A 21,780-nucleotide genomic window follows, 5' to 3' on the forward strand; every position below is an offset into this window, starting at 1 on the left:
GGGGGAACTGGACTTTGATCTTTTGAGTGCTTTGATTCGGTTATTCTCCTATTGCATTTTACAGATCTAGATTAAATACTTTGCAATATAAAATAATAATGTCTAATAAACAAAAGTAAAATTTTTGATGTTGTCCCTCCAGTTTGTTACTTTATTACCTTACTCCACAACAAAGAAGCAGAAGAGAGAAATGTGTATACTTAATTTCATTAATAGAGAAAAATTCTTCATGGATTTAGATTCTGAAGGAAAATCGGTTTCCAACACCTGTACCTAAAGGACTGTACCACAAGATGGTGCTCACCCATTAAAGTCATGCTGTTCTTCAAGAAGTTTTCCTAGGGCCGGCCCTGTGGCTTAGTGGTTCAGTGCGCGCGCTCCGCTACTGGCGGCCCGGGTTCGGATCCCAGGCGCGCACCAACGTACGGCTTGTCAGGCCATGCTGAGGCCGCGTCCCACATACATCAACTAGAAGGATGTGCGACTATGACATACAAGTGTGTACTGGGGCTTTGGGGAAAAAAAACGAGGAGGATTGGCAATAGATGTTAGCTCAGAGCCAGTCTTCCTCAGCAAAAAGAGGAGGATTAGCATGGATGTTAGCTCAGGGCTGATCTTCCTCACAAAAAAAAAAAAAAAAAGAAGTTTCCCTAAATGGCCTAAATTTTTTAATCTAAAACATGAGAGGTTATTTATGTATTTATCTATTTTTGCATCTTTTAGTACAAGTTTGCTTAGCAATGAAATATAGTGGGTTTTAAATTTAAGCTGTTTGGTTAACATGTGCCTCTTTTTTGGAGGAAAAAAACCTCAGGAATTCCACTTTTGTTTTGCTCTAAAGATCTTTTATTATATAATTTTTGATATGCTAGTTGACTCAAAATATGCTCTTCTACTGTGCTCATTCTTTTCTTTCATTTCCTTTAAACTCAAGACGGTGCAGCATAAGCTAGCAGAATTAAAAACACACATTTGTGTAACCAGAGCTTTTGTGGACAGCTGTCTCCAGCTGTGTGAAGCGAAATGTCTGGCCTCTGCTACTGCTTCCGTGGGGAAATATTGGTATGCGTGTGACAGTAATTACAATGTGGTGTTTGCACAGGCTGTTATGGAATTCTTCTAACTTTAGTCTCAGCCTTGATGGTCTCGAAGGAAGAAGGCTATGTAAACGAAAACTAGCAGTAAGAACCAACTTTTTAAAAATTGCTGAAAGGTCCTAGTAAGCCTATTTATAATGCGCTAAAAATTACTCAAGTTGGTATTTAACTTTTAGCTTGCCATTGAAAATAAAATATTAACAGACTGAAGTAGGATGACCGATTAGTTCATTCAAGTAATAGTTTAATTTCAGATTATCTGAAGAGTGGCAGTATAGTGAGACCAAAAAGGAAGAGTAAAACTTCAAGACCTGAGATAGAGCCCCAATTCTTTCGCTAAATAACTATAATTAAATTTCATTCTCTCTGGGCCAACATTTTAATATCTGTGAAATGAGCAGGTTGGATTGGATTTTTCTATTATGGTGTTTTCCAGATCTAAGAAAAATTTCTGAAGAATTGACTGTCTAATCAAAATTGCACATGCTCCATTAAGTGAAAGGAAAAAAGTCCTATTAATTTTACAAAGACTTTCATTTGTATTAAAGATGATTAGCAATGTTATTAAAGATGAGTTAATTGAAAAAAGACCCCTATTCTATATTTTAAGATGCAAGAACATAGTTTAAATCAGATTCTGGAAGTGGGTTTGGTTTCCTCTGTTTTATAAAAAACAAACATTCTTACATCTCATTAACCCAAAAATAACCTAGAAAAAATTCTTGTCATTATTCATTAACTTGCGTTCAGTTCAGTCAGAAGTGGAATGGGGAAATGTGCAGAAAAATTGCTTTATGTAATGATTCCAAGCTAATAAAGTTGCCAGGTTGCAATTGATGGATGTGGAATTACTAGGAACTTACACTTTTGGGGGAGACATTTTACATTTACCTTTATAGCAGGTTCTTTGACGGGTTGGAAAAAGTGTAAAAAAATTTTTAGATAACATATCTTTGGAAGAATAGATATTTGGCTATCTATTGACCTCATTCTTTGAAAACACCACGTTGATAGACATATTGGTATTTCACGTTGAAGCGGCGGAAGCAACTCGTTATGGCCCAGTAAATATTTCACTAAAATACTTACCGACCACAAAAATTTATAGAATTCCAAATATTGTTGCCCCATGAGTCTTGTCTGTTAATCATTATATTGTTACTGTATTCTTAGGAATATCCTCACCTGTCCTTTGGCTTGAATTAAAAATTATTTTAAATAGGAAAATGTGTCTATGCTTACCTTTGCTTTCTGTTTCCCACTGCCGAAAAATAAGTTGAAAAGAATTTTGAACTAAATTTTATTAAATGTTAAGATGAATAAAATCTCTACCAGGTATCTTATGGATTTGAATAATTAAGATTGCTGTGATAAGATCAGAAAAGAACATTTCTCAAGTACTTCATATTAATACACATATAATTCAGGAATAATAATTCCCAAATCACCTTTAATGAGTTTCCTCTATGATGGTGGGTACTTGAAGAGTCTGCCCTTAGGTTTTCACTTTTACTTTCAGTTTATTTCTGAAAACCCTAAAAAAAATTTTTTTTCACAGTTACTGAAATTCAGAATTGCAACCTTCAGGTAGGAAGTGACATCTTTGGAGGAAAAAAAGACATTACAAAGGCAAAAGGAAATAGATGGCTATATAATTATGCAGTTAACTTAGATCATATAGAGAATCTAAATAAATTAGACCAAATTCAAGTTTTTACTGTATCCTTTTCAGGTCTAATGTAGCCAAAAGCTAATAATCTAAGCGTTCTACATTTTGTTTCTAGCCTTAACAAAAACCCAGCCAGAAGTATAGTTGATGAAGAAAATATTCATTATGTGAAAATTCTCCTGAGATTTATTTCATATGTAATTTATACCAATTTTCTCTGGTTAACTAATATGTCTAATTTTAATTGTTTGAAAATGTATGCATTTAAACGCTCATCAATAGTTTGTTTCCTGATTGTGAAGCACCTCATGAAAGTCCATTTCAAATGTCCCTTTCTGCTTTTTTTTTTTGGTCGTCTAGGGCATCTGAGTTACAAAACAGCGTAGCTTATGACTGTACAGCTCCACGGAGGCTGGGGATACATGTCGGAGTTCCCAGTCGCAAAGTGAGTATGGCTATTGTGTTACATCTCCAGGATGATGGGAAGGAAAAAAAATTTCTTTTCTGTACTTTGTACATTGAGTATAGAGGGAAAGGAGGTACAAAATCTTTGCATTTTTCAAATGACTGCAGAGTGTGTTCAAACGGATGGAAATGGCTTTATGTTATCAGCTCACCACTAGGATTTTGTCATTTTCATGGAAAAGTGAAGAGACCAATATACTAAAGCTTGACGCTTGGCTTTATTTGAATCATTATACAGAAGGACTAAGAGCACTTTTTTTATAGTTGAATAATATTTTATTGATTCACCATAATTATTTAGGTTATTTCTAGCTTTTTACTATGACAACAATGCTGCAACAAAAACCTTTATATATACATTTATCTTAGATACATGTTTTTGATTACAACAGGACAGAGTCCGAAAAGAAGTATTGCTAGTTGGAAAGTATGCATATTTTAAATATTAACACATTGCCAGATTACTTCCTCCAGTTTGTAGAAACTCATACTCAAATGAACAATGTCTGAGGATGACTTATCCTCTTGAGCTATGAAAGTTATTGCCTTTTAAACTTTGTGCTAATCTAATGGGTAAAAATAAGTTATCATTCTTCCTTTAATTCGCATTGACTATTAATTATTTTATTTTATTTTTACTGTGGTGAGAACGCTTAACATGAGATCTATGCTCTTCAAAAATTTTTGAGTGTACCATAGAGTATTGTCAACTATAGGTACAATGTTGTATGTGGATGTCTAGAGCTCATTCGTCTTCCTTTTTTTTTTTTTTTAAAGTATTCTTTTTTTTTTTAATTTTTATTTAGTTATGTTTCCCCCAAAGCCCCAGTAGATAGTTGTATGTCATAGTTGCACATCCTTCTAGTTGCTGTATGTGGGACGCGGCCTCAGCATGGCCGGAGAAGCGGTGAGTCAGTGCGCACCCAGGATCCAAACCTGGGCCGCCAATAGCAGAGCGTGCGCACTTAACCGCTAAGCCAGGGGCGGGACCTCATTCGTCTTCCTTAATTGAAACTTTATGCCCATTGATAAGTAACTTCCTATTTCCCCCTCCCCTTAGCCGCTGGCAACCACCGTTTCTGTTTGATTCTGTGAATTTGACTCTTTTAGATACCTCATATAGGTGGAATCAATGACTGACTTATTTCACTTAGCAGCATGTCCTCAAGGTTCATCCAAGTTGTCACAGATTGCAGAATTTCCTTCTGTTTTAAGGTTGAATAGAATTCCATCGTATGTATATACTACATTTTCTTTACCCATTCACCTGTCTATGGACATTTAGGTTGTTTCCACATCTTGGCTACTGCGAATAATACTGCAATAAACGTGTGAGTGCTAATATCATTTAGAGGTCCTGATTTCAATTCTTTTGAATAAATATCTAGAAGTGGGATTTCTGGATCATATGGTAGTTCTATTTAATTTTTTAAAGAACCTCCACACTGTTTTCCATAGCGGCTGCACCGATTACATTCCCTCCAACAGCGTGCAGGAGTTCCAGTTTCTCCATATCATCACCAACACTTGTCTTTTGTTTTTTTGATAATAGCCATCCTGACAGGTGTAAGATGACATCTGATTGTCGTTTTGATTTGCATTTCCCTGATGATTAGTGACACTGAGCATTTTTTTTCACATACCTGTTGGTAATTTATATGTCTTCTTTGGAAATATCACTTTTTTAAAACTAAAGAAAAAACATGACACTACAGAAAAATTAACCTGCATATGAAGAGGATCTGAGTTGTCATATTTAAATTTTTGATTATTTATTTGCTCTAAAAAACAAATCAAAAGTATTAATTTTCTCCGACTAGAGTTTTTATTTCCTTCAAATTAAAGGGAATTAAATGCACCCTTTTTTATTGTATCGCATATGAATATTCCTGTCATTAGTTCCAAGCAGTCCTAGTTTGTCAATAGGCAGCATCCTCTTCCCTATTTCTTCCTCCATCTCCAAAATTTCTCCTTTCCCTCTTCCCATAGTCTTTTCCCTTGATAATCTCCCCATGGCAGTTCTCCTCATCACTCTAGAAAATGTATTTTTCCTCTTATTTAGCAGTATTTTCCCAAGGAGCTTTTTGCTATATAGAGAGAAGTCCAATTTAGTTCTGAATCTGAGACTGAGAATGGTATGGGCTTCTAAAAACTTTCTAATTTTAATCCAAATACAGAGTATCTAAAGGGAAAAAGGATCAAACTAGTATTCAAAGTGACTTTCAAATCTGTCATTTTGGCCATCATAATTGAAAACATTTGATAGTCTTTAATGAGGAAAATAAACATTTTATTGAAGTTAGATTAAGAACAGAAGCTCCATCATAGATATAATTAACTAATTTTCTGTAGCAATTGGGCGGCTCAGAAAACTTAAATCACAGGGTGTGTATAATTTACAATCTTTACAAACTCAGCAACAACGAGGGCTGTTCCCTTCCTTGGGAATGCAGGCATGAAGGAGCTAAATGCTTTCTTTTTTTATCCATCCTTGGACTTGGATTTTGGTATATCCTTTCAGAACTACTTCAAATAGGCCTTAATCAGAAGCAGATTTATTTTCTTTTATCTTTGTATAGTCATGAAGCCAGAAGTAAACACTGAGTTGTGCTAGCACAAATTAAATCATCAGTGGAACTTTTCCTGTGCATTTTCATGTTTTACTCACAATATTAACTCATCTTATTCACAATATTCACAATGCTGAGAAAGTAAAATAATGGATGTTTATGTTTTTCTACTTAACTGTGCTGTTACAACTGCTGCTGGGAATGTAGACATGTGGTGCAGTGTTTGTCTAGTTTAGTTTCGGTTCTAAGAAAGGCATAGCAGGCGAGGAGGGGTCGGCCATCTACAGGGCCCAGGATCAGAGTATAGCTTCAGTCTTGGTCTCTTTTCTCAGAGGCAATTCCTTCAGGTCAGTAGCAAGCAAAAATTGTAGCTTCATGGCTTCTTTGAAATCCCTGGTTTCAATTTGAGAGACTTATATTTCCCTTGGGGAATAATAATCCCCTGTTGTCCAGCTTGTTAGTTCAAAGATTGTATGAACTTTTAAACTAGACTGCTGTTTCTCTACCCAAAGACACTGGGAAGAAACTTTTTATAACAAAAGAGAGAGTAGTAGATAATATCAAAAAAGCTAATCCGACACATTAGGCGCTATGTGGATGCAGTGTGCAGACTCTGATTTGATAGAAAAAAGTCATTCTAATTGTGTTTCTTAAATCCTCAGATTAAGCCATATTGTGTGTGTGTGTGTGTGTGTGTGTGTGTGTATGCGCGTGCAGGCGCGTTGCTGAGTCTTGGTTTCACCGATAAAGGAGATACTTTTTTTGCTTTTTTGTTTTGTTTCATTTCATTTTGGGGAGTTTTTGTGTGTGTGTGTTTTTATTCAAATAACTGGTCTTGAGCATGTGAGTCTGTTTAGTCTCACTCACTAGGCTTGGGGCCTGTGAGAAGTGAGGCTTATGGTTTGCCATTTTCCTGGACTTCTCTGCCGTGCTGGGAAGAGCAGAGATATAGAGCTTCATCACTGTGTGGCTAAACATTCCTTCTGCTGCCTTTCTCTGTTAATTTTAGTTGATGACTGATTTTAATTAGTAACCTATGAAAGGTCCACTGGTCTCTGTCATTACCTACTCCACTGGAACTTCTTTAATGTGAAAAAGAATGCCCAGCCAAGTCCAGCTCTGAGATTGCTGAAGTTGGCTGAAACGCTAGGTAGGTCCAGTAAATGCGGGGGCTGGATTTCGTGGTCAACAATGGAATCTGTTCCAAAGAATTATATTTGAAACACAAATGTCTCTAGATTTCAAGTTTCATCGGAGAGTAGGTATTGAGACTCTAAAATTCCCTTGTAATACAGTAAATCAAATCAGTAAATATTGACCGAGTGCTTACTGTTTGCACGGTACCATGATGAGTATGGAGCAGAATAAGCAGAATGGGTCATGTTCCTAGAGAGCTGGCACATTGAATTTGTCTCAAAAACTAAATTAAAAAAAAAAAAACAGATTTTATGCTTAAAAAAAAATGCCTTTGCATTTGTCTGCTAGGAAAGTCCAGAGCTCAGTAATGAGTCCTGCATGCCTGGGCCAGTGACAATATTGTGATATAACAAAAAAGATACTTGCCGAAGTGCCAGGATACCCACCTTCTCATTCCAATCTGCCAGTGATCTGTTATGTAACCATTGAATAGCCACCATTAATTAGTAAATGTATTAACTTTTCTGCCCCTCAGTTCCTTTACCTGCAAAATGATCATATTTATCCTCCCTGATCCCAGACCTAAGAGGATAAAATGAGGTGAGAACAGGTAAAAACAACTGTACGGTGTCATGGTTGCTGTCATCGCTACCAAAGGTGAATTCCTGATAACATTTTTTTGTGTTTTTTTTTGTGGCAGTGGACTCAGCCACTCAGTATTTTAACCTCGTACGTTACTGGAGTGACTATTAAGCATTTCCAAAAAATAAGTTACTTGTTAACTTTGTGGGAAGTAATATTTTCTGAAGCATCAGTTTATACCCCTGATGGCAGCAGAGGTGATGGGAATCTAAAAGATGTTAGAAAATATGTACTTTCTTTTTTCTTTTGTTTTCTGTAAAACCAGTGGATTTAAACTTTTTGGAGAAACAAAGATAACAAGAAATTAAGACATTCCATCCCTTTCTAAATCTAAACCAGCCTTTTTTGGAATGCTATTATATGTGTTGAATTTTACAAAATTAAATCAAATGAAACATATTTATAAAAGTTATTTTGAATTTGTTGTCTCTTAAGCAAACTAAAACAAAGCTACGGCAGATGATCCATATCTTAATAGGATTTTATAATTATACCAATCTAGGATGAATGCCATCCTGAAAAAAAAGTAATTTATGAAGAACTTTTTTATTGTTTGGATTTAAATAAATGAATACTTTAATAGTTACCTGGTGAGACAAAACTTATAATTTCTAATATCTTTCATTTATTCATTTGATCATCTTTTGATTTATCCAGAGCTTATGAGGATGCCCCAGCTCAGCCAATCTGTGGTACCAATGAAATAATGAAGGAACTGATTGCAAGAGAGATCGTCAGGGACAAGTAGACGTCTGCCCACATCCTGGAATCCTATTACAACTAATCTGGTTTTAAATCTACTCAAGATAAAATGCAACCTGGAAAGGGAGGAAACACTAAACATGTTTTTGTATGCTCTTTCTATAGGGAAAGAAATCAAATGCAAACAGAAGATTAACTCAGTGGGAGGAGAAATCCAAAAATTCTAAAATTCTCCAATATAAAGTTTAACTTTTATATAGCTAAAAGGCAAAGATTTGCTGATTCGAGAAGCCTTAGTGTCTCATTTATCCCTAAAATTCTTCAAAAGCATAATTGCTCAAATCTTTAAAACTAAGGCAGAAATAATTTTATTGTACTATAAAAACACTAATAATACTTAAAGCACATTGACTTTGAAAGGAAAAAATAAATATAATTTAGAATGCAAAATAATTTCAGCTGTTTTTTGCTCCAAATTCTCCAGAAAGAGTGGTTTCTACCACCCTACCCTAAGCCTCTGTAAGCAATGGAACCCTTTCTTCAAACGAAAGCTATGCAGAGAGTCCCTGCAAAATGCTGATGAATACAGAGCTGCTCTAGCTGAGGCAGGAAGCCTCCCTACCTACAGCCTTGGAAGCAGCATTTGCCTAACCCCAACTAGAGAATGTGGTTGCTTCTCTCATCTACTGACACCTGGGCTTTCAACAGATTTCCAACCCAGTTTAGTATATAGGAGAACACAGAATAATCCATCAACCTTTAGTTTCAAGATGTTGGTAGGTTTTATAGATATCAAAACAGTGACTTTTATTTTGGAACAATGTACTTTTTCAAATTAATTTAACAAATACTTTGTGTCTTCTCTAAGCCAGGCTGTCAAAAATATGATGGCAAACGAAACTGGCAAGATCCCTGCTAATAAGTGAATAAACAAATAAGTTGTAATAAATAGAGTGAGAAGTAAATAAACAAGATAATTTCAAATCATGATAAGTGCAATAAAAGAAATAAAGTAATCATTTAAAATAGGAAAATGGGAAACATTTTTATGTAACTGTTGCAACTGGATAGAGCAGAAGGAAGAGAAAATACTTTGATACCCTTCTTTCCTAGAATTAACAGAGTTTTGATTTGCTCTTGGGTAGAAGTTTGTATGATTGCCAGCTTGAGTTCTTGCTTATATGCATTAAATACCATGCAAAATGGGATAAAATAAATTTTTATTAGATTTTACTGTATTTGCTGATTTCACCTCCCTCCTACTACCTGGAAGTGAACAGGATTACACAGACTACCTCCCCCACAGTTCCTTTCCCGTTTTTCTCAATCTTAAAGGAAACTAGATTTTAGGAGTACAACACGTGTAGGATAACAAGTAAATTAACATCGTAGGAACAGCCTACTATGTAGAGATGGACAGACCTGGGTTTGAATGATGACTCTACCATTAGGAGCCATTGGACCTTAGGCAAGTTATTTAACTTCTCAGGATTCCTTCAGGTGCAAATGACAAAAGAAACCCAATTCACACCATCCTAAGCAAAAGTACTAGCTTTAAAGGATTGTGGAGTAGCTCACATAGTCTAAAGAACTGTAGGAACTAGGGTCTCAAGGGCCCGGTTCTGCGGTTTAGAACTGCCAGAACTTACACTGTGGTCACTTATTTTTACTTTTCTTTGCAAATTGGCCTAATGAACACTGCAGAGAAATTTCATTACAGGGCCTGTAAATATGACCTTGGGCTGCTCCAGGCCTGTGTCTTTCAGCACAATGTCATTATAAGGGAGGGGAAAGGTGCCCTGTGATTGACAGTCCCATGAGGAACACTTGGACTGGGGGAAGCAGCTTCTGAAGCAGGGAGTGAATTACCAAAAGAGAGGGATGGGTAGCCGGCCCCGTGGCTTAGTGGTTAAGTGCACGCGCTCCGCTACTGGCGGCCCGGGTTCAGATCCGGGGCGCGCACTGACGCACTGCTTCTCCAGCCATGCTGAGGCCGCGTCCCACATACAGCAACTAGAAGGATGTGCAACTATGACATACAACTATCTACTGGGGCTTTGGGGAGAAAAAGGGAAAAACAAAAAAGAAGAGATGGATGAGAAAAGTCTGCTGGGCAGACCTAAATCATCCTCACACACATGGACAGAGCTGTTACAGTCCGTAGAGCTAGGAATAGGTTCCAGTAATCTTTATATGTCAGAAAGTGAAAGGCTTTCCGAGGTAGGATATTTTCTTGGAATGATCTCTGGGATGTTTTCTGTCTCTGCTTTGGGGAGAAAAAGGGAAAAACAAAAAAGAAGAGATGGATGAGAAAAGTCTGCTGGGCAGACCTAAATCATCCTCACACACATGGACAGAGCTGTTACAGTCCGTAGAGCTAGGAATAGGTTCCAGTAATCTTTATATGTCAGAAAGTGAAAGGCTTTCCGAGGTAGGATATTTTCTTGGAATGATCTCTGGGATGTTTTCTGTCTCTTCTAAGCCGGTTAGTGTCTTTGTCTTGCCAACCACAGTCTGGTTTTGCACCCCCGAAAGAAGCATCTGTTGTATCATAGGCTTAAAGCTGAAAGGAAAAAAGGGAATTCAGAATGTGTTTCTTAACCTCCCATTTGGTTTTCATTTCTTAAATAGCTGGTCTTAGTGTTTTGCTTGTGTGGCTTTGATTGTCCCCTAGGGAGGGGATTTATCATCCGTATCTCATGCAGTGCTAACTGCTCAAGAAACAATAAATAACAATAATGCTCAAAAGAACAGACTGGACCAACACAGCAAGAAAGCCACACTGTGTAAATAATTAATGAGAATCAAAAAGCCTGAGTAATTTTGGGTTTTGGCTGAGATTTTTAGAATCATAATTCTTGCTTTAAAATTATTTTTGCCCTTTATTTCTTTGATGGTGTCACTGAAAATGACAACATGTAAAAGAAGCTGTTTTGATTTGCTATTTAAAATTTAACTGCAAATCTTTACTAATCTAGTAATTTTAGTAGTTTATTGCTCAAGGTATAAGATTTCCAGGAGACTGGTTTTTTTCATACGTCAGTATTATTTTTGGCACACACAGCATTTATTTATTTGGAGTCATTGGAAAGATTTGACATTGAGATGGAAACAAACTGTAGGCCTATGATTTCCACTGCTTTATAATAAATGTTGAAAAGAAGTTCTCTATTTCTGAAGTTCCATTTTCCATTTTTAAGAAAAATCACAGAAAACTTCAAACATACTCAAAAATAGTGAAGATAGTATAATGAACCTCTAGCTTCAACATTTGCCAGTTTATCTCTCCCACTTTTTTTTGCTCAGTTATTTTAAAGCAAAACCAGACTTAACTTTAGTTCACACACACATATATATTTCGGAATAGATAGCCAACCGATGAGGGTTTTTGTATATAACCTCAAGGACATTATCATAATTTAAAAACTTAGATTTAACCAGTTCCAAATTGACATTAAATTTGTTTTGGTTATATCAAGAATGCCTTTTGTAGTTGGTTTGTTCAAATCAAGATCCAAGCAAGGTGCACAAGTTGCATTTTTTTGTATTGTCTCCTAAGTCTCTCTCTCTCTCTTTTTTTTTGTGTGTGAGGCAGATCAGCCCTGAGCTAACATCCACACCAATCCTCCTCTTTTTGCTGAGGAAGACTGGCCCTGGGCCAAAATCTGTGCCCTTCTTCCTCCACTTTATATGGGACGCCACCACAGCATGGCCCGACAAGCGGTACGTTGGTGTGCACCCAGGATCCAAACCCGGGCTGCCAGCAGTGGAGTGCGTGCACTTAACTGCTAGGCCACGGGGCTGGCCCCTTTTTCTTTTCCTTTTTTTTTTTTTTAATAACAGTCCACCTTTCGCTCTTTTTTACTTTTCTCTTTCTTTTTAAATCTTATTTTTTAAATTAACGTACAGCAAATTTACCTTTTTTGGGTATACATACATACAGTAAAATTGCCTTTTTGGTTCTTTGAATTTTAGCATGTATATAGATTCATGCAAGCACCACCACAATCAGAATACAGAACAGTTCCATTACCCCAAAAAAGTACCTCATGCCCTTTATAGCCACACCCTCTCTGCACCTCTAACCCCTGACAACCACTGATCTGTTCTATTATAGTTTTGTCATTTTGAGACTGTCACATAAATGGACTCAAATAGTACGTAAACTTTTGAGAATGGCTTCTTAGCACAAATGCATTTAAGACTCATTCACGCACATCGTGTGAGTTAACAGCTCATTCCTTTTTTAGTGCTAATTAGTATTCTGCTGTATGGACGTACCACAGTTTGTTCCTTCACCTGCTTAAGGACATTGTGGTTGCTGAGATTAAGTACCCAGAAGAGGAATTGTTGGGTCATGAAGGTAAATGTACTTTTAACTCCATAAGAAACTGCCAAGCTGTTTTTGCAGAATGCCCGTACCATTTTGCCTTCCCACCAGCAAGGTAAGAGTTCCAGTTGCTCTGCATCTTCTCTAGCACTTGTGTTCTTTATTTCGGCCATTCTAATAGATGTGTAGTGGTATCTCGTGGTTTTAATTTGCATTTGATGCAAATGTCTTATGATATCGAACAGCTTCTCGTGTGCTTATTTGACCTCCACATATCTTCTTTGGTGGATTGTCTGTTCAGACCTTTTGCCCATTTTTTAGTTGGGTTGCTTATTTTCTTGGTATTGAGCTGTGAGATTTCTTTATATATTCCGATACTGTCAAACACAAGGCAAAGCCCGCCTGACAGATTCAGCCAGTAAAGAAACAAGGAGTCCTTTGTGGACTCAGTTTATTGCTTACATAGAGAGGTGCCAGCTGTCTGTGCCTTTGTGCAGGATGACACTGAAACAAAAGAGGCCAAATGACTGCCACAAGAATGATGGGACACTGTTGCTGAGGATTCTGTCCCATGACGCTGCTAATCAGTTTTATAGCTGCAGGTGTGCCTTAAGGGTGGCAAAGCAGAAACCCTCATACCCCATCAGAACCCTGAAATGATGAGAAGCTGTCTCATGACACCCCCTGGGTAGATAGGGAAGCAAGTAAGAAATGGCCTGGTAGCAGCACCTCACAAGTCTCCCATGCTCTCATGTTCTAGAGGGGTCACAGGCTGTCTGTCAAGATTCAGCCGCCTATGTGGTCTATGCAGAAATGTGCCAGCTCACCAGGCTCTGGCTGTTCCCCTATGGATACAAGTCCTTTGTTGGATATGTGATTTGTAAAGATTTTCTCCCTATCTGTAGCTGGTTCTTCCATTCTCTTAACAGTGGGTTTTGTAGAGCAAAAGTTTTTAATTTTGATGAATTCCAATTTGTCAGTGTTTTTCTTTTATAGATCATGCATTTGGTATCATATCTAAGAACTCTTTGCTCAAACTCAAGTCATGAATATATTCTCCTATGTTTTCTTTTAAGAATTTTATATTTTACATTGTTCATTTAGATCTATGTTCCATTTAGTAATTTTTTATAAGGTGTGAGATATATGTTCAGGTGCATTTTTTGGCATGTAGATGTCTAATCCTTCCAATACCACTTGTTGAAAAGAGTATCAATTTTTTTCATTGAATTGCCTTTGCACTTTTTTCAAAAATGAATTGACCGTATTTGTGTGGGTCTATTTCTAGACTCTGTGCTGTTTCATTAATCTATGTATCTCCCCCTTTGACTTAGTTATAGTAACTTTATAGAAAGTCTTAAAATCAGATAATGGGATTCCTCTAACTTTATTCTTCTTTTCCAAAATTGTTTTGGCTATTCTAATTTTTTTTCCTTTCCATATAAATTTTTGAATCAACCTGTCTATATCTACAAAAAATTCCTGCTGGGGTTTTGATTGGAATTGCAGTAAATCTATAAATCACTTTGGAGGGAATTGCCATTTTTAATATGTTGACTCTTCAGCCCATGAATGGGAATGTCTCAGTTTATGTAGATCCTCTTTGATTTATTTCTTCAGCATTTTGTAGTTCTAAACTTAGAGATCCTATATGTTTTGTTATATTTACAATTAAGTGTTTCTTTTTTTTTTTTGGCGGCTACGGTAAATTGTATTGAAGTTTAATTTTGGTTTACAATTTTTTATTGCCGATATAATTGATTGTTGTTTATTGACCTTGTATCCTATGGTATGCTAAACTCACTTATAAATTCTAGGAGTTTTTTGGTAGATTCTTTGGGATTTTCTACATAGACAGTAATGTCATCCATGAATAGGGACAGTGTTCTTTCTTTTTAACCTGTATGCCTTTCATTTCTTTTTCTTTTTTTCTCTTTATTTCCTTCTTTCTTTCTTCCTCTCTCCCTCCCTTCCCTCCTTTCTTTCTCTTATTGTGCTTACTAGGACTTCCTCTACAATATTGAATAGGAATGGTAAGAATGGACATCTCATTCTCTCATCTCATTCTCTAAGGTCAGGACATCTGTTCCTGACCTTAGAGGGGAAGCATTCAGCCTTTCACATTAGGTATGATTTTTAAAGTATATTTTTAGTAGATGCACTTGATCAGGTGGAAGTGTTACCGCACAAAGGGTACGATCTGCTCGCTGTGAGACAAAAGCCAATCGTCAAGACGCAAGATGGTGGAAAATAAAGGGCAATTTATTACAGCTTGCTAGCAAGGGAGAAGAAGGCCGACTACTGTCTCAAAGAACCATCTTAAAGGGGCACAAAATCTTACAGCAGTTATATAGGCCAGTGTGTTATGGGGGGGGTAGGAATGTTGACCCTCTGGTGTTACAGACTGGGAGTGCAACACCAGATCTTTCAGTTTTCATTGATGATGACTCTCTGTTTGAGGGTCATCACATTCCTAAGGAACTCAAAAGAACAAAGTTGTCATCTTAACATGGCTGGGAGGTACATGCACAAGCAGGGGTCCTAAAATCTACAGAGCAGTTAGATCTCCTGGAGGGTGCATATCCAGCTGGCTTAGTTTGTCAGAGGTCATTCAAAGTTACTATAGGGTTTTTCTTTTCTACAGTATGGCTTTTCTTATGTCAACCTTGTCTTGAGTTTGTGTCAGAAGAGATTCCATTCTATTCCTAATTTGATGAGAGCTTCTATCATTAATGGATATTGAATGCTGTCAAATGCTTTTCTACATCGATTAATATGATCATGTGGTTTTTCTTCTTTGGATTATTAATATAGTGGATTACACTGACTGAATTTTGAAGATCGAACCAACCTTGCATTCCTGGGATAAACCCCACTTGGTCATTGTGTAGTATAATATTTACATATTGCTTGGTTTTATTTGATATAGTTTATTGGGAATTTTTGCATCTATCTTCAAAGGAACATTTGGCTGTAATTTTCTTTTCTTGCACTGTCTTCACCTGGTTTTGTTATCATGGTAATGCTAACCTCGTAAAATGAGATGGGGATTATTTCTCCCTTTTTCCTCTATGCCATTGATTTGTTGCAAAAAAACATATCATTTATTTCATAGAATGTGCACCATTATTATTTGTCTTCACAAGAGATTTTCACATATTGAGGTATATGGGTTAACTATTAGGGTTCAAAACTGAATCAACTTGAACTAAAAAGCCTGACTTATGGCCTATCAAACATACATTGTACATCCGCTTAACCATTAAAGTAAAGAATACACTCTCTTCAGATAAGAATGCACACTTCTCCTCCTACATGCTACTAGTAATGCCCTATTGGTAATGCCCAGATCAGTTCCTTTCCTGACATCACAGTCACATTCACTTGCTAATTTGCAATTGAATACCTCTTTAAAATTTTGATAAAAATGTGTGCTTGGTGTGTTTAATGTATGTTCTTTGTTCTAAAAAGATATAAGACTGTACTGAAAACCATGCTTCTCTGGAATGCTTTCTAAGGCATTCCCAGGTTATAATCCTCACTCTGGCTCAAGTAAACTCACTTTATTTCTCTTATCTATAGAATGGTAATTGGTTATTTTGTGTCGACAGCCTGATTGGTCTCTCATAGTGATTTCTAATTTATTTCTCTATTCCCTATGTTTTCCATAAACTGATTGTCAGAGCTAGAGGTTTGATTAGATTCAGGCTCAATATTTTTGTCCAAAAAACTTAATAAGTGGTGGTGCTGTGAATATTCTATTGCATCACACCATGAGACACATAATGTCTAGTTGTCTCACTTTTAGAGATACTGAGATTGATCAGTGGATTCAGTTAGCATTAGTCTGATACCTCCATAAAATTCCCTATCAACATTTTACATGGTTTTAACATCCATTGATAATTATTTACAAGACCTATAATTTCATTAGGAGTTATAAAAGATGATTTTCTAAAATTTTAACTCCTTTTGCATTTAACTTTCATAAAGAAGAACCTTCATCAACTTTTTGGTTAGTAGTTGGTTCCTCTAGGAATCAGAAGTGAAGACACAGTTAGAAGTGCAAGAGGTTTATTGAGAGACAACACCTGTGAAAGATGAAAAGGGAAGGAAGGTCATACTGGGCAGGGAGAAAAGAGCCTGACACCATGAAGCAGATCCGACAAAGTCCTGCCCAATCCAATGAGAAGCCCTGGAGTAAAGACTACCCATTAGAGGAGTCCCACATTTAGTAGAAATGGTCAGCCCCTGGTTCCTCTGGTCTGCTCAGTCATTGTCCAAGTCTGCCTGGGAAGAGGGTGGCCTCAGCGCAAAAGCTAATGTGAATCCTAAACGTGCTAACAGCTGGAGGCTCAGTTAACTGTATTCCTTATAACAAAGTAGCAAGTTCCTTCTTGAAGGGAGATCTGGGAGTTGCATCTCCATGGCTGTCACACCCTGAAATAGAATTTGTAAATAAAAGTCAGAATTGATTTTTTTCCCTTTTATCAATTTTTAGAGTAATGAGTTGGGTGCCCTAAGAACCTCCAACGGTAATGATATTTTCAGTGTCAATAAGAACTCATGGATTTTGGAAATGTTTATGTATTTTAATTAATTGCAGTCATTATTCTTTTTGATGCAGAAATTGTTTCATCTTAGGCCAGTAAGAGGCCTTTCAAGTTTGTTCTTATATTTTTTTCCTTTTTATTATGGAAAATGTCAAACATATACAAAAGTACATGAGAGAATAGTATGATGTACCACCATGTATATGTCACCCCACTTTGACAGTTATCAACTCATGACCAACCTTTAGTCATCTATATCCCTATATACCCCCCTACTCTCATGGATTATTTTAAAACAAATACCAGATGCTATGTAACCCTGAATCATTTTGACATGACCCATTATTTATGATAGTGTCCTTGTTCTCTGGCACAACAAAATCTCCCATACTCAACATGTAAAATTCCTGCGCTAGAGCTGAAATCAGCCATTTTCCCAAAGATCCTAGTTTATTTTAGTGGAGTTTTTTCTAGTTTCAGGCTACTACCAAATGTGTTTGTTTATTTTTTGTTTATTTTACATTCCGTTTCATAAAATCCCTCTTGAAATTATTTTGATTACTAAAAATCGTACTTTTTCTTCAGTCTTTTCCTTAAATCTAAACTCACCAGAAGTTTATCTTGACATATCCCAAGAGAAGTTATGTTCCATTTTACAGTAGAAAATTATATTAGATAGACTGTTTTCTGTTGCAAGAAACAGAAAACCCAAATCAAATTTGGCTTAAAAAATGAAGAAAGAGCTCACAAAACTAGAAAGCTCAGAGACAGGGCAGACTCAAAGCTGGTTGACTCAAGAGCTTGGCTTTGTCAGTAAGGACCCACTTTACTAGTTTCTTTCCATTTCTGTGTTCTGTCATTTATAGTGTAGGCCTGATTTTAAAGCTGGCTCCTCTAATGGTCAGGGGATGGGCTTTCCTGTTCATGTCTAGAGTGAGAGAATGCACTTCTGCCCGGCATTTGGGGCATAGGAGCTGAAATCCACTCTCATGGGGCTAGTTTTAGCACATATCAATCTCTGAACCAGCGATTGTGCCAAGGGAAATGGAATGCATTAGTTGGCTTAAGCCAATTCAGGCTCACTTTGGGACATGGCTATAGGAACAAATTCACTCAAAGCACATGAGATGGGTGGAGGGCTGGATACCAGCATGAAAATCAGGAAAATTTTAGGAAAGGGAAATTGTGGAATAGAAAGAAAATAGGCAACTAACAAATACCTACTATAATAACTACAAACTAGATCCTGATTATTAGGATCCGTGCCTGAAGATCGCCACATCTTTACATGTTGTCACATTTAAAATTTTAAAATGAAAGTCATTTCAACATGATTTTCATAGTAGAGAGTTTTAATGTTCATCCATGCACAGGTCTCCTTTCTGGGCATGTGAGAAGTTTATATTTCCTGATTCCTTTATATTGGGCAGAGCTGTGTGACTAGTCCTTGCCAATGGATTGTGGATAGAAGTGACGTATGTGTGTCTTACCCTGTGGCAGCAATTATAAAGGTGCTGTGGAGGTGACATAAGAACAGAGCATGGAATACAGATCCGACATACGGAAGACAAGTGCTCTGGAAAGTTACCTGGACCGCAACAGACTTTGTGTGAGATAGAAATAAACTTTTTGTGCATTAAGTCACTGTGATTTGGAAGTTAATTGTTACTGCATCATAACCTGACCCATCATGACTGACACAGCTTTCGTATGTTCTTACACATGATATGTAATTGAGGAAACAGAACTGGTATAACAATATATGTAACACCTTCAGTGACCCCAAGAAATTGCCATGATGCTCACATTTCATAGGAAATGAATCGGAATGTTGGAATAGTTTTTCAATTGTAGTGATTTCTGACCAGTATTTCTGGATATGCCTGTTTAGTATAAAGACCTATGGGATTAGTGTTCCAAAAACAACATTTTTATCATTTCACTTCCTTATGCAAAAATCTTCAATGGTTCCACTGTTACCTACAGAATAAATTTTACAACTCTTATTTAAACTTGCATCAAAGCGTTTCATATTTTGGTCCTAACCTACCTTTGCAGACTTGTACACCATTTTTCTTTTTAATTGCATCAATGTGTTCAGCATTCTTAACACCCCGTGCACAACACAGAGGGTGAAAAGCGAATGTAGTTTAAAAAATCTCTTGTAGCTGTCTTTCTGTTTGAACCCCCCACCCCACTCCCCCAACCTAGCTTGCTATATTTAGCTGACTCTGGTTTTAGACATTATGCTTTGGAAACTGGTGGAGACCATCGCCTAATCAACATCTATTCTTTCTTCCTAAATAATAATCCCTATCCTATTGGAGTGATAATATGTTCAACTTCAGCTGTATTTCCTAGTCTCCCTTACAACTAGATATAGCCACATGATCAAGCAGTAGAATTGTTGAGAAGGACTTAAGGAGAGGCACCTAAAGGCCCTGTTTGCCTTCTATCCTTTTCCTGCCTGCTGCCTGGAAAGTGGTTATGACGTCTGGAGTTCCAGTAGCCATCTGGGACCATGAGATTACTTTGAGAATGGAAGTGAGGGCTGAGAAAGGCAGAAGAGAATAACAGAAAGGAGCTTGGGGCCCTGGTGACTTTGTGAGCTGTTATATCATCTCTGGGCTGTCTACCTCTATAAACTTTTTTTTTTTTTACCATGTTTCATTGAATCTTAAGATGCACCATTATTTATATATCATTAAGAAAAAGCCCACTGCCAATAAAACTGATACAGTGCTTTCTTATTGTCTCAACACTGAGGTCATTCCAATTTCAGAAATGTTAAATTGTGGGGAAAAAAATGTGTCTTAGAATCAACAAAATACATTATAAAAGAAATAATTAACCCTTGTGTTTTTAAGCCATCATTATTTTGGGCTTTTGGATACATTTCACACAGACTTGCTGCCTCCTAACTGATGCAGACTAGTTTTTAATTTTTCTGCCTGTCTACGTTTTGGACTTAAAACTCCTTGAGATTTCTGAGTCAGCCTGCATCAGAGAGTCCTTGGTTTAAAAATTAACTTTACTGAAGTATAATTCTCATATATTAACATGTACCTGTTTTAAGAATACGTTTTGGTGAGTTTTGACAAATGCATGTACCCATTTAACTTCCACCCTGATCACGATATAGAGTATTTCCATCACCCCTTATACCCATCCCAGTCAATTCCCCCCACCCCAAACCTAAGCAACTGCTGATCTGCTTTCTGTCATTATATGTTAAATTTACCTTTTTCTAGAGCTTTATATAAATGGAATCATACAATATTGACTCTCTTTTGTGTCTGGCTTATTTCACTCAGCATGCTGTTTGAGACTCATCTATGTTGTCCTGTGTATCAATAGTTTGTTTCTTTTTATTGCTGAGTAGCATTCCATTACATGGATGCAGCACAATTTCTTTATCTTTTCACCAGGTGATGGATCTTAGGGTTGTCTCCAGTTTGGGGCTATTGTGAATAAAGGTGCTACGGATACTCGTATACCCAGGGAGTCACTTTCGATTCTCCTACAGCCACGGTCCAGTTCTGACCACTCTTGTATGCTGCCCTAAGATCCTATAGCTCTTGCTCCCTACCCCTGCCCTTTGTCGGCTTGTCTGTTGATACAGGCAAGTTTGAGCCACATCCATCACGGATACGAATTATCACCCTTAGCCCAGCTGCATCTCCTATCCCACTTTCTAACCACGATCATAAAAAGAAAGAATCAAATATACTAGAATATGACAGTGGAGGGCAGTTGCCCGGGCACAGAAATATAGAGGATACATGGTACAGGCTTCCAAACTAGCTTTCTATTCTCTGAGAGGTAGCGAGGAAAGAACTCTGGCTTTGGAGCTAGGCTGGTCTGTCTTCAATTCCCAGATTGGCCATTTATTAGTGGGAGAATCTGAATATATTATTTAACCTCAATGAGTTTCATTTTTTTCTACCTGGAAAACGAATATAACACTCACTTTGCAGAATGTGAGAGTTAAATGCATGCATTCATTTAACAAATCATGTGTTGAAAACCCACATGTGACAGTTCCTGTGCTGGGCTCTAGGGATACAGCTGTGAACAAAACAGCAAAAGTGCTTGACCTCATGGAGCTTACATTCTACCTCAAGAGAGAAGACAACAAAAATGAAAAAATCAAATCTATGTTATGTTAGATGGAGGTAAGTGCCATGGAGAAAAACAGAGCAGGGAAGGGGGAAAGAAAAGGCTGTGCTTGTAACCCCTGCTTGGCTGCGAGCTGCTTGAGCCAAGGGTACGATCTTTCTATCGTATCGCTAGCATTTATCATAATGTCAGCTGTATATTAAGCGATGCACACGTTTCCTGAATGAAAGGAGTTACTGAATAAACACCAGTGCTGAGGAGAGAAGTTTATCTCGTGAAATCATTGTAATACTGCTTACCTGGACACTTTTGTGTGCTTCCAGACAGGTAATAATTATGTCAGCAAAAATGGTGCCCTTCCCTTCTCCTTGTTCTTGCTGGTTCTGTAAGTGTCCTAGCCACGGTTATATTTTGTATTGGAAATAAGAACGCTTTTAATGTACCTTCTGAATAATAATATATCCTTGAGTTTAAAACAATTAACCACATGCATTTT

General features: G+C 37.1%; 1 protein-coding gene across 1 annotated transcript in view; it reads left to right on the forward strand.

Moving 5' to 3' along the window:
* ACADL (acyl-CoA dehydrogenase long chain) overlaps positions 1-8,480 on the forward strand; it is a 51,719-nt gene extending 43,239 nt beyond the window's left edge. The window contains 4 exon segments of the mRNA XM_087424513.1: positions 935-1,062; positions 3,127-3,162; positions 3,164-3,211; positions 8,238-8,480. Of these exon segments, the coding sequence (XP_087280639.1) occupies positions 935-1,062; positions 3,127-3,162; positions 3,164-3,211; positions 8,238-8,328 (303 nt within the window). The 3' untranslated portion in view covers positions 8,329-8,480.
* The last annotated feature ends 13,300 nt before the right edge of the window (positions 8,481-21,780 follow it).

Source organism: Ceratotherium simum, chromosome 37, assembly GCF_057802395.1.
Source record: "Ceratotherium simum simum isolate JZ-2026a chromosome 37, ASM5780239v1, whole genome shotgun sequence".
NCBI classification, from domain to species: Eukaryota; Metazoa; Chordata; class Mammalia; order Perissodactyla; family Rhinocerotidae; genus Ceratotherium; species Ceratotherium simum.